The sequence below is a fragment of the Merops nubicus genome, unplaced genomic scaffold (genome assembly GCF_000691845.1).
Source record: "Merops nubicus isolate BGI_N331 unplaced genomic scaffold, ASM69184v1 scaffold16392, whole genome shotgun sequence".
In the NCBI taxonomy this organism is placed as follows: domain Eukaryota; kingdom Metazoa; phylum Chordata; class Aves; order Coraciiformes; family Meropidae; genus Merops; species Merops nubicus.
In genome coordinates this window covers 20,398-34,004 of record NW_008595756.1, presented here as the reverse complement: position 1 = coordinate 34,004, position 13,607 = coordinate 20,398, and the positions used below count along the sequence as shown (strand labels likewise).

At 40.1% G+C, this 13,607-nt stretch overlaps 1 protein-coding gene across 1 annotated transcript; it reads right to left on the bottom strand.

Annotated features, from left to right (window-relative positions):
• Positions 1-2,192: 2,192 nt before the first annotated feature.
• LOC103769008 (CDK-activating kinase assembly factor MAT1-like) lies at positions 2,193-12,760 on the bottom strand (the record flags this gene model as incomplete). The annotated part of the gene is made up of 3 exons (XM_008936175.1): positions 2,193-2,296; positions 10,851-10,924; positions 12,608-12,760. Coding segments are annotated over 3 exons (331 nt in total), but the record flags the coding sequence as incomplete, so codon positions are not given.
• Between the last annotated feature and the right edge of the window lie 847 nt (positions 12,761-13,607).

The window sequence follows — 13,607 nt, the reverse complement described above, 5'->3', positions numbered from 1 at the left end:
TTATATATATATAAATATACATATATAAATCAATTTCTAATGACAAGAACCCCTTCTCCAAGAGTTCTTCACCTTTTTAACCAAACCTGTCTACTTAAACTTTTTCTCTGCATGGTCCAATATCAAATCTACAGATCCAACAGGGGTTAGTACTTGAGTAGCAAATTCATGTGGAACTGGCAACAAAGATGAAAAATATAGCTTGTATTGACAGAAGAGGAGCAGTTATTCAAATCCTGAGGTGCCTGGTTCAGTAAGTTAGTATTTTGATTTGTAAGAAAAATCATACACTCAAGAGGACAGAAGTAGCAGAAGTTAGATCAAAATACTTTACAAAGGATTTGGAGACATTTCACCAGTTAGAAACCAAAGAGAAGAAAACATGACACACTACTTGACTGCTACTGTTTTTGAACCTCCCACACGACAGCACTACAGGAGAAGAGTCTTAGGATCACATCATCATGCTTCCAGTAAAGATGGCAAAACAGTGTTCTTTTATAACATGCTGTTAAGATCTCAGCTATGATACTGCATTCAGTTCTGGTCCCTTCTGCTTGTCAAAAACAAATCCAAACTGGAACAGGCAAAGGGCAACAAAGACACCAAGAGGGACCACCTCAGAAGCAAACTATTACAGTGAACAGCAAAATTTATGTTAGTCTAAGAATGGACAATGACTGGCCATATTAAGTTCAGGTGAGAAATTAGGACACCTTTTACCATTTATGGAGTAAAGACATTCCAAAACCTAACAAGAAGAGCTAGAGAGAGAAAGCACCCTTTCAGCTTTTGGAAAAGAGGAAGATTTATGGGTAGGATCATGCAGTTTTTTGAATAGCAACTGCGTCAAGTCTCTTATTATGTTTCAGTTGTTGAAGAAGAAGTGTTGAATGTCTCCAGATCTCCAGTAAGTCTGGATTCATGCAGGCTTGTCCAGCTTCCACCAGACAGTCTCTAGCACAGCAAGACCATACAGTACAGAAAACAGCAGGCCCAGGGGGCTTCGGTGGGTACTGAGTATTACTGTGCTGCTTGATATGAACACACAGCTAGTGCACAAGCTGTCTGCAAGGCACACACATCAGCGGAAGGTGGGCTGTGGACAAAGCACACTATCCTCATGGTGACCCTAGAGGTTGTACCTACATTGTAAAATAAGACATGTAGCCAAAGATCTGGCAGGTCTCTTCAAGCTCTGAAGCATAGGATATTGCACAGTGTCTGAGAGAGGATAGCAGATCAGAGATGGACCCCTAGGGAAATTTCCTTGCCTTTAAAAGGCAGAGGTTCAAACAAACATTTTTCAGATTCCAGTCTCCTCCTGTGAAATCCTAGAGCGAAAGAAATCACTGGGAGTTTTGCCACAGACTTCAGGGGAGTGAGGATTTCACCCCTACTGATTTGAAAGCATTTCCTTAGTGCAACAGGAATACAAACACAAAACCTTGTTATGTCACATTCTGGGCAGACATGTTCCTTCCAGAACTGATAACAATGTGTACTTTTATACTGAAAAAAAATATTTAACAGATTAAACTTTCCTTACAGAGAGAAATGCTTGCAAGTTTATTTTTAAAGAACAAAATTATATCCAAGACGTATTTTAATGAATGAATCTTCAAAGAGCCATGTGTTTTGCATACAGATCATGTATACAATACTTCTGATGTTATTGTTATCAGCTCTTGAACAAAAGTTTTAATGTTTGTTTGAACATCTTTCATTTTAAATTTTGCATAAACCAGACCTGTGCTTTCCCTCTATTTTACAACTCTCTCCTGGGAGCTCCATAATGTCTGCATCTGGATTCTTTTTTTCCTTCGGATGAGAAAGGAATGATTGTCCTGGTACAGGAATGAACTTGGTCTCTCCTGGATATTGTCCAACAACACTGCCAGCACACATGCGGTGGTGATGTATTACATGCAGACTTTACTGCTTGTCCCCCTTTTCAAGCCCTTCCCAAAATAAAGCATAACTACTTTTCAACTATCAATTTAATCTCTTTACACAGCACTAAAGATCCGTATCGCAGAGCATTTGTGTATTATGGTTTTTGAATACAAAGTGACGTCCTACACAGTGCCTTCAGCTTTGACTTGTTTTCAAGACATTACAGAAAGCACTCCAAAAATCCTTTAATTCTTTAACTAGCGAATAAAAACTGTGGGGGAGAGAAGTTAACTAACCAGTTTTATCTTATTTTTCTGAATGACTTCTTTGTTATCCTTCTGGTACAGCTCCATTCTCCTTTTGGTGTTCTCCACATCCACATTGTTGGTCAAGTTAAATACTGCATAAATATTAGAAAGACAGAAAGCAGATATTAGGTCGGCATGCACAACTATGACAAAGAAATACTGCTCTTATGTTCTCTATCCATTCTAGCACCAGACATAAACATTGCAATAACAACATTTATTTCCATATGCCCTGTAAAGCAAGACAAACTGCTAAATCACTGCAAGCTTCAACAGAAGCCAGGAGAATTCCTTTAGATTTAATACATCTGTAGGAGATGAGAATTTGAGTCTTGCATCCTATTTTATGATACTGATAATACATGTGAATAATCATAATACTACCCACAAAACCTTGACCATTTCAAGTAGCATTTACAGCTAAGGACACAGTGATTCCTGTACTCATAGACTAAACACATATAAATTAAGACAGGGTCAGAAATTAAGCCATTCAATTTCATAAGATTATCTAATGGACGAAAACTACAGAGACTGTTCAAATTCTCAGGTGCATAAAAAATTTCACATTACTTGGTAACTTAAAAGGCACCGATGTACAATTACCTATATTATAAGGAATCTGCAGATGCATCCAGATCAATAGCATAAGTGACATTCTTTTGATGTCTCTTAATGGTGGCAGACTATATCTCACACAATTACAAGCAAGCAGGGTCAGCCAGCAAGCTCCATAGCTTAGCACAACATTCCCAATTATCTCCACATGGCACGGAAGACACCTCAAGAAACTGAACAGTTTCTATAATCAACAGCTTGAAAGATGTAGCTGGTTTGGATGATTAGTAATCTGATACAATGCCCGAGCCTTTCAACTCTAGGTCACTGGTTCAGTTGTGGGTCAAGTGAATTCCAACTGAACACCATTATCACTGGGAAGTTGCTTGGGGATCACCATCTAGAGTGGATGCTGGGCTCATGATCATTGCCTTAAAGCTGCTGAAGACTGCCAACATACAGCACTCAAAGCCTCAAAGAGCTTTGTCACGTGGCTACAGCAAATTTAGAAGAGCAGCAGAGAAATCTGCACTGCCACTGATAAATGCAGCACAAGAAAAGGGCACAGCAACCATGTTAAGTCACACCCTAAGAAGGGAAGGAGGGTCTGGTGGAAATGCCAGCACAAAACTTGGAAGATTTTGGTTCAGTTCTGTCTTCTACAGTCTCAGGTGATTGGGCCAAATAACCCCTGGGCACATGCACCACTGCCAAGTCATTTGTATAAGGCTGCTAGAGAGAAATGGAAGGAAGCATGAAGCTTGTGTTGTTACTCAGCAGAACAGCACACATGTCAGTTTGGTAAAGATCATTCTTCTTTCATCCTCTCCACAGGTAACATGGCAGAAATGAGTATTTAAAAGAGTTCTAGGTAAACCCAACCATGAACCAGCCTAGACTGGCAAGCCAGTTGAAAGTAGCAAAGGAAACAGCAAGAAATCAAAGCAGGGAGCAAATGGAGCCTTTCCCCTTCTCTGACTCCAGGACTCCCCAGATGCTTTGCAGTGTCAACAGTAACCCTCAGTAACCTGAACTGGCCCAACAAAGGGGTCAGGCAAGTGCCAGAGACAATGCAAGGGAAGTACCAGAAGTCTACAGATGAGAAAAGGAATACTCCCATGGAGTACTGAACCACCACGTTATCTTATTCTTATCAAATGCATTCAGCCCTTCCATGAATTGCAGCAAAGGCAAGATGCAGCTGAAGAAATTCCTAAACTTACAGAAAATTTGTAATTTTTTTTTTTCCCCGTCCTCTTTTCCAAATAATGAGCAACATCACAAGGGCTGACATTTTGATTCAGCCTGGTTCCTAAATCAGCCAAACTCTTCCACCCTGACCCCACCCATCATTTCTGAAGTCACTTGAGATACAAGCTGGTTTTGTGGTTTAAGCATTTGAATCAAAACCTGGGTTCAGCTCCCAACTTTGCTCCTGTTCCTGGGCAGATCACTGGGCCTCTATACTGGAGGTGTCCCACTGGTAAGAACCAGGAGCAGGGGAATAAAGCTTCCTTCCTCCTGTGCGTAGTCTGCTACATCTCCTCACTACACCTACATGCAGCACCTACCTCTGTAGCCCTGATTTCACCTCAGGTGGAACTTTCGGGCACTGTTACAACCCAAACAAGTCCTTCAAAGTTCAGGTCTTGTTTTTTGGAAGCAAATTACCCATTTCAAATCTATTTCATTTTTTTTCTCTCAAAAAAGCACAGCAGCATTTTCCCATTTCACATTGCAACACATACACTTTCTGGTCACAGCAGCATTTCCTTCATAAAACACATTTTCGTTTGTATTTTTCATATTTCAATGGTGATTTGACCTCCAACTTCCCAGCCCACAGCTCCCTGCTGTCAAGCAGCTTAATATTTGAGTATTACAGCAGAGAAGAATTGTCATGTGAAAGTGCTGGCACACAATCAGACCACGGCTCTGCAATGACAGCAGCTGCATGGCAATGTCAGCACTTACTACAACTTAAATCCACACACCAGCTCTCTGAACTCTTTGATGACAACACAAGAAAGAAATAGCATATGAGACATGCTGTCCTAGAAGGATGCTCAGATGCCACCTTCAGGTGCAAGAGGAGGAGAGAGATGCCAAATGCCTTTGGGCTCCTGAATATCTTGGCTATTCCTCAAAAAGTAATCCAGCAACAACCTGGTATCTGGGGTTTGCAACTGCTTTGAAACATACAGGGTTGGGTTTTTTTTTTTTTCCTCCTTTTTCAGTCATCTTTAATTGCTTCAACCAGTCACAATCTAGGTTTCTAAAACAAAAACCATAATATTTAAAACTGGAAAAAGTAGGCAAATTTTAGACACATGCAGGTACCTGCCTTTACTTAGAACTACTTTTGAAAGTGGGTTTATTTTGCTACTTGATAGGAAGCAACCTTTCCATGTAAGAGATGTTTCTCCACCAATGTTTAAAAAATCTTCACTATCTACCCGCATAGCCACTTCAAATTCCCACTTCTCTGCTCACAGCAAGGTGAAAGATGGTTTCTTTTCCCTTCTGTTTTCCTGTTGTGGCTGGAACCAAGCCCTGGGTAAAACCCTCTCAGTGATCAGATCTGCTCATACCATCCCGATTGCACTTTTTCTTGCTCTGCTCTGTCACTTGAGGACATGGTAGGACACCAGCAATCAGAAAGACTCATATTTCCAGCACCCTCACAGGCCACAGCAGATTTCTCCCACTGAATATTGATTTATAGTCATTAAAGAGGAACATTACCCTGGTCCTAAGTATCTGCTCCTCAACACTAAGGTGTCCACATCTCCAGACTTAAGACACTGAAGAGTTAATTTTTCTTTTTGCAATAGTGTTAAGACCTGGAGGATGTCTCTACATGGACATCAGCTGTCCTATAATAAATGAAAGGAATATCTTCCCTCCTACAAAAAACACTCCAGCAGCAAAACAATCTACCCTCTTTGACACTGCATGATTACCAGTGGCCAACCAGCCAAAATCTCTTCCAATCTATTTTCTAATATACTTTTTATAAGCTTCAAATATCTTTTCATCAATATTCAGAAAATACAAATTCTTGGCCATTGTATCCTCACAATTACCATTCACATGTCCATTTTTTGAGGCCATTAGGCCACAAAAGATAATTGAGACTATATCTTTCTCTTCTCTCCCTTGTCCCCTCCACAACTTACCTGGCATTTAAAAAACAAAAAATATCAACCCAGAAGAAGACAGTCACAAACAGTCAACATCTTTTACATAGCTGTGGTTACACAGTACAGTTTTTTGTTTGGTCTGCTTTTGGTTTTGCCAGAAATTTATTTTAAATGTAATTCTTCCAAATGTTACCTTGTTGAAAAAATAACACAAGTTTATAAAACCAGAAGAACCAGAAATAGTTAAACTAACTCATAGCCACATCTACCCTGAAAAAACATTGGTATAGATCTGAATATGACTGGCAAAGCAGATGGCTAGTTTGAAAAGGTTTCAAAGAGAAGCCAGACATTTTTGTCCATGCTGAAATATAGCATAAGCTGATATAAGAGGCCTGAAACCCTTCAGGGAAAAGAAACAGAAGCTGTTTTGTATGCAACAATTATTTATCTACTTATCCATCTCACATTGGTTGGTTTATAAAATGACTTGCCTTGAGACATCTGTTGAAGTATAACAAGAAGACTATTGTTTTTCTGAAACATTTCATTCCATTTAGGTAAAACTCCCTACTCCTGAAATTAAGCTTTTACAGGAAGACTTTCACTGCTTTTCAAAACAATATTCATTATGTAATTCTATAAAAAATGGAAAAATATTTTCCTACTTATCAAATAAAGAAAGGGAGACAAAAGTTCTAAATGTATGGCACAATGATTTGTCCAGACGTGAATGAATGTCACTCCAATGCAGGACTTCTGCGTTCATAAAAATCTCCCTGTTTTAGTCTGAGAGTACAAAATTTCAGAAACTCTTCCTCCTGGTCCCTTAAGAGACCACAATGTTACCATGTAAAAAAAATTTGCTATTCAAATAGTAGGAATATTCCCTCTCTGGCAGGATAGCAAATGATTGCTCTGCTGACAGCGTTTGATCTGCATTGCTGGTATAAGTCAGCTGAAAATTCAAAAATCACTAGTATTGGTTCCTCAAACAATATTCCTCTCACCCTACTACAAACAATTCCTTCATTATCATCTTCATAAATTGCCAGCCAGAGGTAGGGAATAGCAGAAGAACTGCTTTGAGCAAAGTGCTCTGAAGGTAGACGACCACATCCTCAGTCTGCCCAGGGAATCCAAAGCTATGGCATCTTCTGCTGGTGCTTTCAATGCCTGGTCCCTGTACTTTTAAGAGGGGTAGGAAGTGAAGTGAGAGGGAGAAGAGATGGAAGAGGTTTTAACAAGTCCCTTCCAAACAGTACTTCTGTTACTATAAAAAAAAAAAAATAATCATCAGAAACAAAAGAAGACCCACAGCTAAGCCAGAAAAGTCTACTTAGGTACTAATAATTATTTCTGTTTAGCCTCAGTTGTCTTTTATTGGGTTAATAATTTTCCAGAAAAAATATCTTAGCATAGTAATAAATAAATGAACAGTCCCAGCAGTCTAAGAAAGATCATTTTGGCTGGAACAGTGTAGTACTGAAATCTTTGTTCAGATGAAATGCTCAAAATGGATCTTTGATAAAGACTGTTCCTAGCTGGGTTATTTTCCCTTTGTCAGGCCCAGGAATACCATCCTCGTGCACATAGAGAGAAGGGAGAAACAACCCACAAAACAATAAATACCACAACCACAAGTGATCATAGATATAAGAATCCTTTATCTGCAAGGATTGCTTGTGAGATTAACCTTCTAAGACAAATCACCAGGCAGCTGGTATTGCATAAATTGTTAGAGGAGTAAGGAGATACAGGAATCTGAAGGGAACAAATACAGAAGTCTCCTTCCAAGTACTGAATGTTTTTAAAAAGCATTAATTGTTATTAACAATTGTTGCGGTAACGCCTAGAGGCCTCATCCAGGTGTCAGCAAAACGGTGCCAGGCAGTGTGTAGGCACGTCAGGAGGCGGGTCCTGCTTTGGACAGCTTACACATCAGGGTTTTGAAAAACTGGCTACAGAGATACTCCAGGAAAGAAGAAAATTGTGTGGAAAGAGCAAGCAAATTACGCCCGATGTCCAGAGACTGTAACTTGCAGCAACACTCTAAGGCTTAACCTTGTCCTGCTCATCATATTGGCACAGACCTGACTTGTTCCAACAGATGTTGTCCACACCTTTCCCAAAGGCAGGTTTTAACCCCTTCACTTTATTTTTCTTCCTAGTGTTAATGACAACAAACTGTGTTAACAATGTTCTCAAATTGTCCAACTGATTTTTCTTCTAGGGAAGACTTGCTTTAAAATGTGGTTTCCATTTAAAGCCTTGTGTAACACGTTTTAGCCCAAAGCATTATTTAGTGGCTACATTCTAAACCACTTCAAAAACGTGGTTTTTATAACAGAAATCTTATGAGGTGACTACCCTAATGTTTTTTTGACCTTTCTCTCTCACTTTTTCTATACCACCCAACTTCTTTAAACAGAAATGGTCTTCAATCCTGATATGAAGGAGGAAAATGTGTTTTAAGTGAGGACATATCTCATATCAACAGAATAAGACAGTGCAATTGCTGCAAATGTTGGAGCTGACCTGTCTGAAATATTTAGAATAACTATCAGAATTGTGCCAGGGTTACTTGAAGTATACTTATATGGGATGTTTACATTTTGTCTCTGCCAAGCAACTACTTCATTTAATCCCCCACAACAACTTAAGAGACAAAAACTACCTTCAAAAAGAAAAGAGTAAAGCTGGATTTCGACCCTCCTATAGAAAAAGAGAAAGGTTTGCTGGGACAGGGGAAGAAAGGAGATATCCATTTCTTTGCTGCTCCCTCAATTCCCAGCCTAGCAGCTTGAACAACCCCCACCAGCTAACATCACCCTGCTGGATGTTAGCTCCAAAATGCCAAACTTTGTGCTGCATGACTACTAATCCATTTCCTTCCCATCTTGCAGCCTAATTTTTCCACATGCACAAACAAGCAGGGAATTCACATTCATAAAAACATTAAATAAATATGTTCGGGAGTAAAATGTGAAGTAACCATGTGGAGTCAAAGACACTTACCTTTAACACCTGGTTCAGCCACACCACACACAACATGCACAGGAAAAAAAAAACAACACAGTGGAAGAAGTCACACTATCACTACATACCAGACAACTATCAGCTGGAGGACTCTGCCCCAGAGCACAGGCAGGGGAGGGCTTAGGGAGAGCAAGATGTGCACAACAAGCTCTGCCAGCAGGGAGGGGAGGACAGGGCTTGAATTCTTAAGCCAAGGTGGTGTTCTTGGGTCTGACCTGTCCTCCAGCTTCTGCAGCCACCTGAAGTTAGTAGAGATCATAACTGACCCCTTTGATGGTGAAAATTAAGAGCCTTTTGACCATACCTCTTCTTTCCTCTCATCACTCTGACTGCTACATCAAGAAACCAGGACACAGACTTCCTATTCCTTTTAGTATTTTAGGTATGACTTTCAGGCAACTAACTCCAATTCCTAACAACTCTAACTATGGAGCTGCTTCATCACGCATTTGCAGGCCCATCACAACTGTTGCCAAATTTAATCTTCCTTGCAAGGTTACAAAGACCAGCCATGACTTCTGGTGCTTCTAAACCAAGTTACCAATGCAGGCTCTGGACCTACTCGACATTTAACAATGTAATTCAAAGAGCTAGACTACCAAAACATTCTGCACAAATTGATGAGGCTATGGCAATTACAGGCAAAATTTCAACTCCCTGTTGCAGATGATGAACAACCCCTCCTATATCCCAGCCAAAACCAGGACACCCCTGCAATAGCTCAGAGTGGGATACCTGCACTTAATGCTACATAAATAAAGAGCAGTTTTCCTTTCCATGAGCACACATATTCTTCCCAAATTCTCTGGCTAAGATGCAACCACTCTTTCTGTTCACTCCCTCCTTCCCCAGCAGCATCCAAAAAAAAAAAAAAAAAAAAAACCAAAAACAGAACTACACCCACATTGTCTCCTCCAGATATTTGGACCTGTATGAGTGTGCCTTGTATTTCCCAGTCACACAATTTAGCTCTCCAGCCTCAGCCTTCTGATGCCAATGAAAACATGACACATTACTCACAGCAGTAAGTGTATTGGATACATTTCTACAAAACACCACAGTGCAAAGAGGAGCAAGGGCTCCTTTGAGAAACCAAAGGGGAGTGGCATCCCCATGTTTTCCTTCAAATCACATCCGCTGCCCCTCCTGCACGTTCTAAGGCACCTCTTCTTCCTCCAGGACATAAAAAGAAAAGCCTCAGAAGCTCATAAACCCCAAGAAACAAACCATTTAAGAGTCACTCCTTTGAACACATCCCTGTTTTTCTAAGGAAAATCCATCACTCCACCATAAATCACAAGTCACCCTAACTACGAAGAAAATAAACTCTGTTGACAACATAGTCCCTTGCCCAAAGGGCAGAGTTCTGCCCCAACTAATCCAAAGAGAAAGAAATCAATGTCTCTTTCCAAACCTTCTCCTTCTGCACAGCAACATAAAATGCTTCCACAGTGGTATGCAAGGTCACCAGCTTCAAAGCAGCTTCAACTACTGTACTTGCAGAAGCAAAAATGCTGAAAGAAACCATATGGCTTCTGCCATGGTAGATAAAGCCAATAGAGGTATAAAATGAAAATTTCAGTTTCTCCTCTCTTTGTTTAATCTTTCTCAGGGCAGCACCAACGGTCCCCTGCAAGCCTTTCTTCTCCAGCTATAAAGCATTACTTCTTTCAATTATGTTTTTTTGCTAACAGATAAAATATTTTACTTGAGGATGTCCTACAGTTCGGCAAATATGACTTAAAATGTACCCAAAAAAGTAATTAGATAAACATCTGATACTATGATAAACCCTATTACAGAAACACAACTTAGACATTCTCATGGGTAGCAGAGGTCAGAAGATAAAAGCTTATGGTCTCATGAGCACAGCACATCAAAAATGTAACCAATATATAATACTTACCAATTTCTTCTATTTCTTCCAGGAAATCATTATATTCATTTAGACTGGAAAAGTCATCCTCTCTTTTATTGTATCTTTAAGAAAAGAGAAACAAGTATTTATATAACACAAAAAAAGCAATTTCAATTCAACAAGGCTTGTGCTGTGAGCATATTGAATATTGACCTAGTTTTATAATCCATGTGCTTCATGGCTCCCACAACTGACCAACATACAGAATCTTTAAAAAGACATAAGTGCTTGTTTCAAAGAAAAGGAGCCAGCCTGGCATAAAACAGCGCTATCCTTGCCTACTGCTGGCTGATTCCTTTTCCAGGGTTAAACAGGAATATAGAGGCTAGAATATACTAATTCTAAGCCAGCTCTTCAGTATGAGAAACCTGTTAACAAAGGCATAGACAACAGTAACACCCAGAAGAAAAGCTTTCCTAGAAATATCAGAAAAGGGAATTAAGCTTTGTGCCAACAGCAGAAAGCGTATGTCAGCAGCAAACTGAAAACGTTACACAGTTATCTTATTTCATATCAATAGACCATTGCAGAACTGAATGTATCCAACTCTCTCCATGGCTGGAAAAAGTAAGATGATGAAGGGACAACTGGCTAGAAGGTGGACAGCCTCTCAAAGTCAAGACATGCAGGGTTTCTTCCCAAGAAAATACAAAGCTAAGATTCTGCCTGCTCTGTGGACCAAGACAGATAACACCCTGGAGTACACAAATTTAATCTCAAGAACTCTGGCCAATTTCCAATTTGGGGACATTTTTTCTGCCTACTAAAAACTAATTTGGCACATCTGAGGGGGCCAAGCATTTCAGAACATCTTCTGTTCTAACTACACTTCATTCTGTGTTCAGTCAACCAAACTGACTTCATTCCAGTTTGACTTTTGTTAATTTCAGTAGACTTTATAATCAAACATCAAAATTATTACTACTTTCCACATCATCATCTTGGTATTCAGTGACAATTCCCCCACATCTCAGCAACATCATACAATTCATTTAGTATTGTACAAAGTCTTAGATAAAGGCTGCCCAAGCTTACAATTTACCTGTACGTTCATTTTTGCACACACAAGTCTCTCCAGGTTTGTTGCATTTCACCAGACCATCTTCTGTCAAAACACCAACTGGTTCATTTCTTTTCCTTACAAAATGTTATCTCTTGGCCACAAGCAGTAAGATGCAATTTTAGACATCTTTTACCTTAATTCCAAGAGCTCTCAAATCTGCATGACATACTTGTAACCCAAGGCTTCTAAGGAAGCTTTTCCACTAACAATTGCTGTGTGAAGCAGAAAACAATGTGAACACAGCTTCTCTTTTGTTCATTTTCATTTTGAAGGGAACTGGCCTTCAACTCTCAGAACAGGTCCCTAGGGAACAAAACAATCAAAGTTCTGTTCTTGCCCCACTCCCATGTTCAGGCTCTCAAAGGGAAGCAGCTGTAGTCTTCAATATCTAATCATCTCCATTTAGGAGGAAAGTCTTTGCCAAAGGAGGCCACATAGAAACACCCAACATTTTCTAATGCTAAGCAGGAATCCCTCCAGGCTAAATAGAGAATTCATCCCTCAGTTGTTGCATAAAATCAGATTCTCTGAAATCCCTCCACATTAAACGCAGTCAGGTTATATGGGCTGTCACTTTAAAAACAAATAAATCTCCTCTGTACTAGTGGAGGAGTAAGTCAATTTTTTAAATGGTGATCCATGAATACGTTCACCTTCTGTTCTTTTAACTGCTAAAACTCACATTTTCAACACTTTCTTCCGAATTTCTACTTCCTTGTCAATAGCAGGATCCTCAAAGAGCTGTACCCTGAAGTTACTCTTCCGCAGGGGGGTATCGCACTCATGGCAATTCCCAGCTCCTCTCACAAAGAGCAGTTCCACACAGCTCTCACATCTGTGGGAGACAGGAAGGGGTATAAAGGCAGATATAAGTTAAACAGTAACAGAAACACAGGATTTTCGTTGTTTACACACACACAGTGTAAGTACATAGCACACCTCCCCTTGATTTCACTTGTTCTTCAGCACCCAACAGTGGGAAGCAGGCAGGACCTCTCTCCACCATGGCTGAAACAATCTCTGCAGCACAAATGCATTTATTCTCCCTGTCTAAACAACTCGGCCTCTCTGCTGAGGCTGGTTAACCCAACTGCAATGATGGGGTTTGTGTCAGGGTGAAACGTGTTTACTGACACCAACAAACTCATTTTGCACGGACCAGGCTCCAGTACCTCTGTTTACTCTGAGGACCACCTTGCTGCACAAACAAGCTCCGTTTGCTTTCCTGATGCCAGTCACAGCACAAGGTGTTCAGCACAAGCAGGGATACAAATCTTGCCCGCAGCTTCCCAAGCATCCACCAGTACAACCACGGAAGAACTGCTATAACAAACCTGACCTAAACACCAGCCCAACACGGCTGAAAAGAATCCAAATACAATTTCAAGCAGCAGCCAGAACTATGCAGCTCTCCTGTGCCTTCTGTTAATACTTTTAAAGTGGTACATAAAATATACCTTACATAGAGGCTACACAGAAATAAACCAAAACCACATTTCTGTTTTTCTCTCTTTTGTCTGAATGAAGACTTCAGATTTCAACAAGACATTGGCTCTACCAGCCAGTTGGCATTTAATAAAGGAAGAATACAAAGCACAAAAGCCAAATTTTAAAAAAAGGACTTGGGTACTGATAACGTGCAAATTTCTAGCAGAGGACAACACCTGCTGCAGTCATTTCCT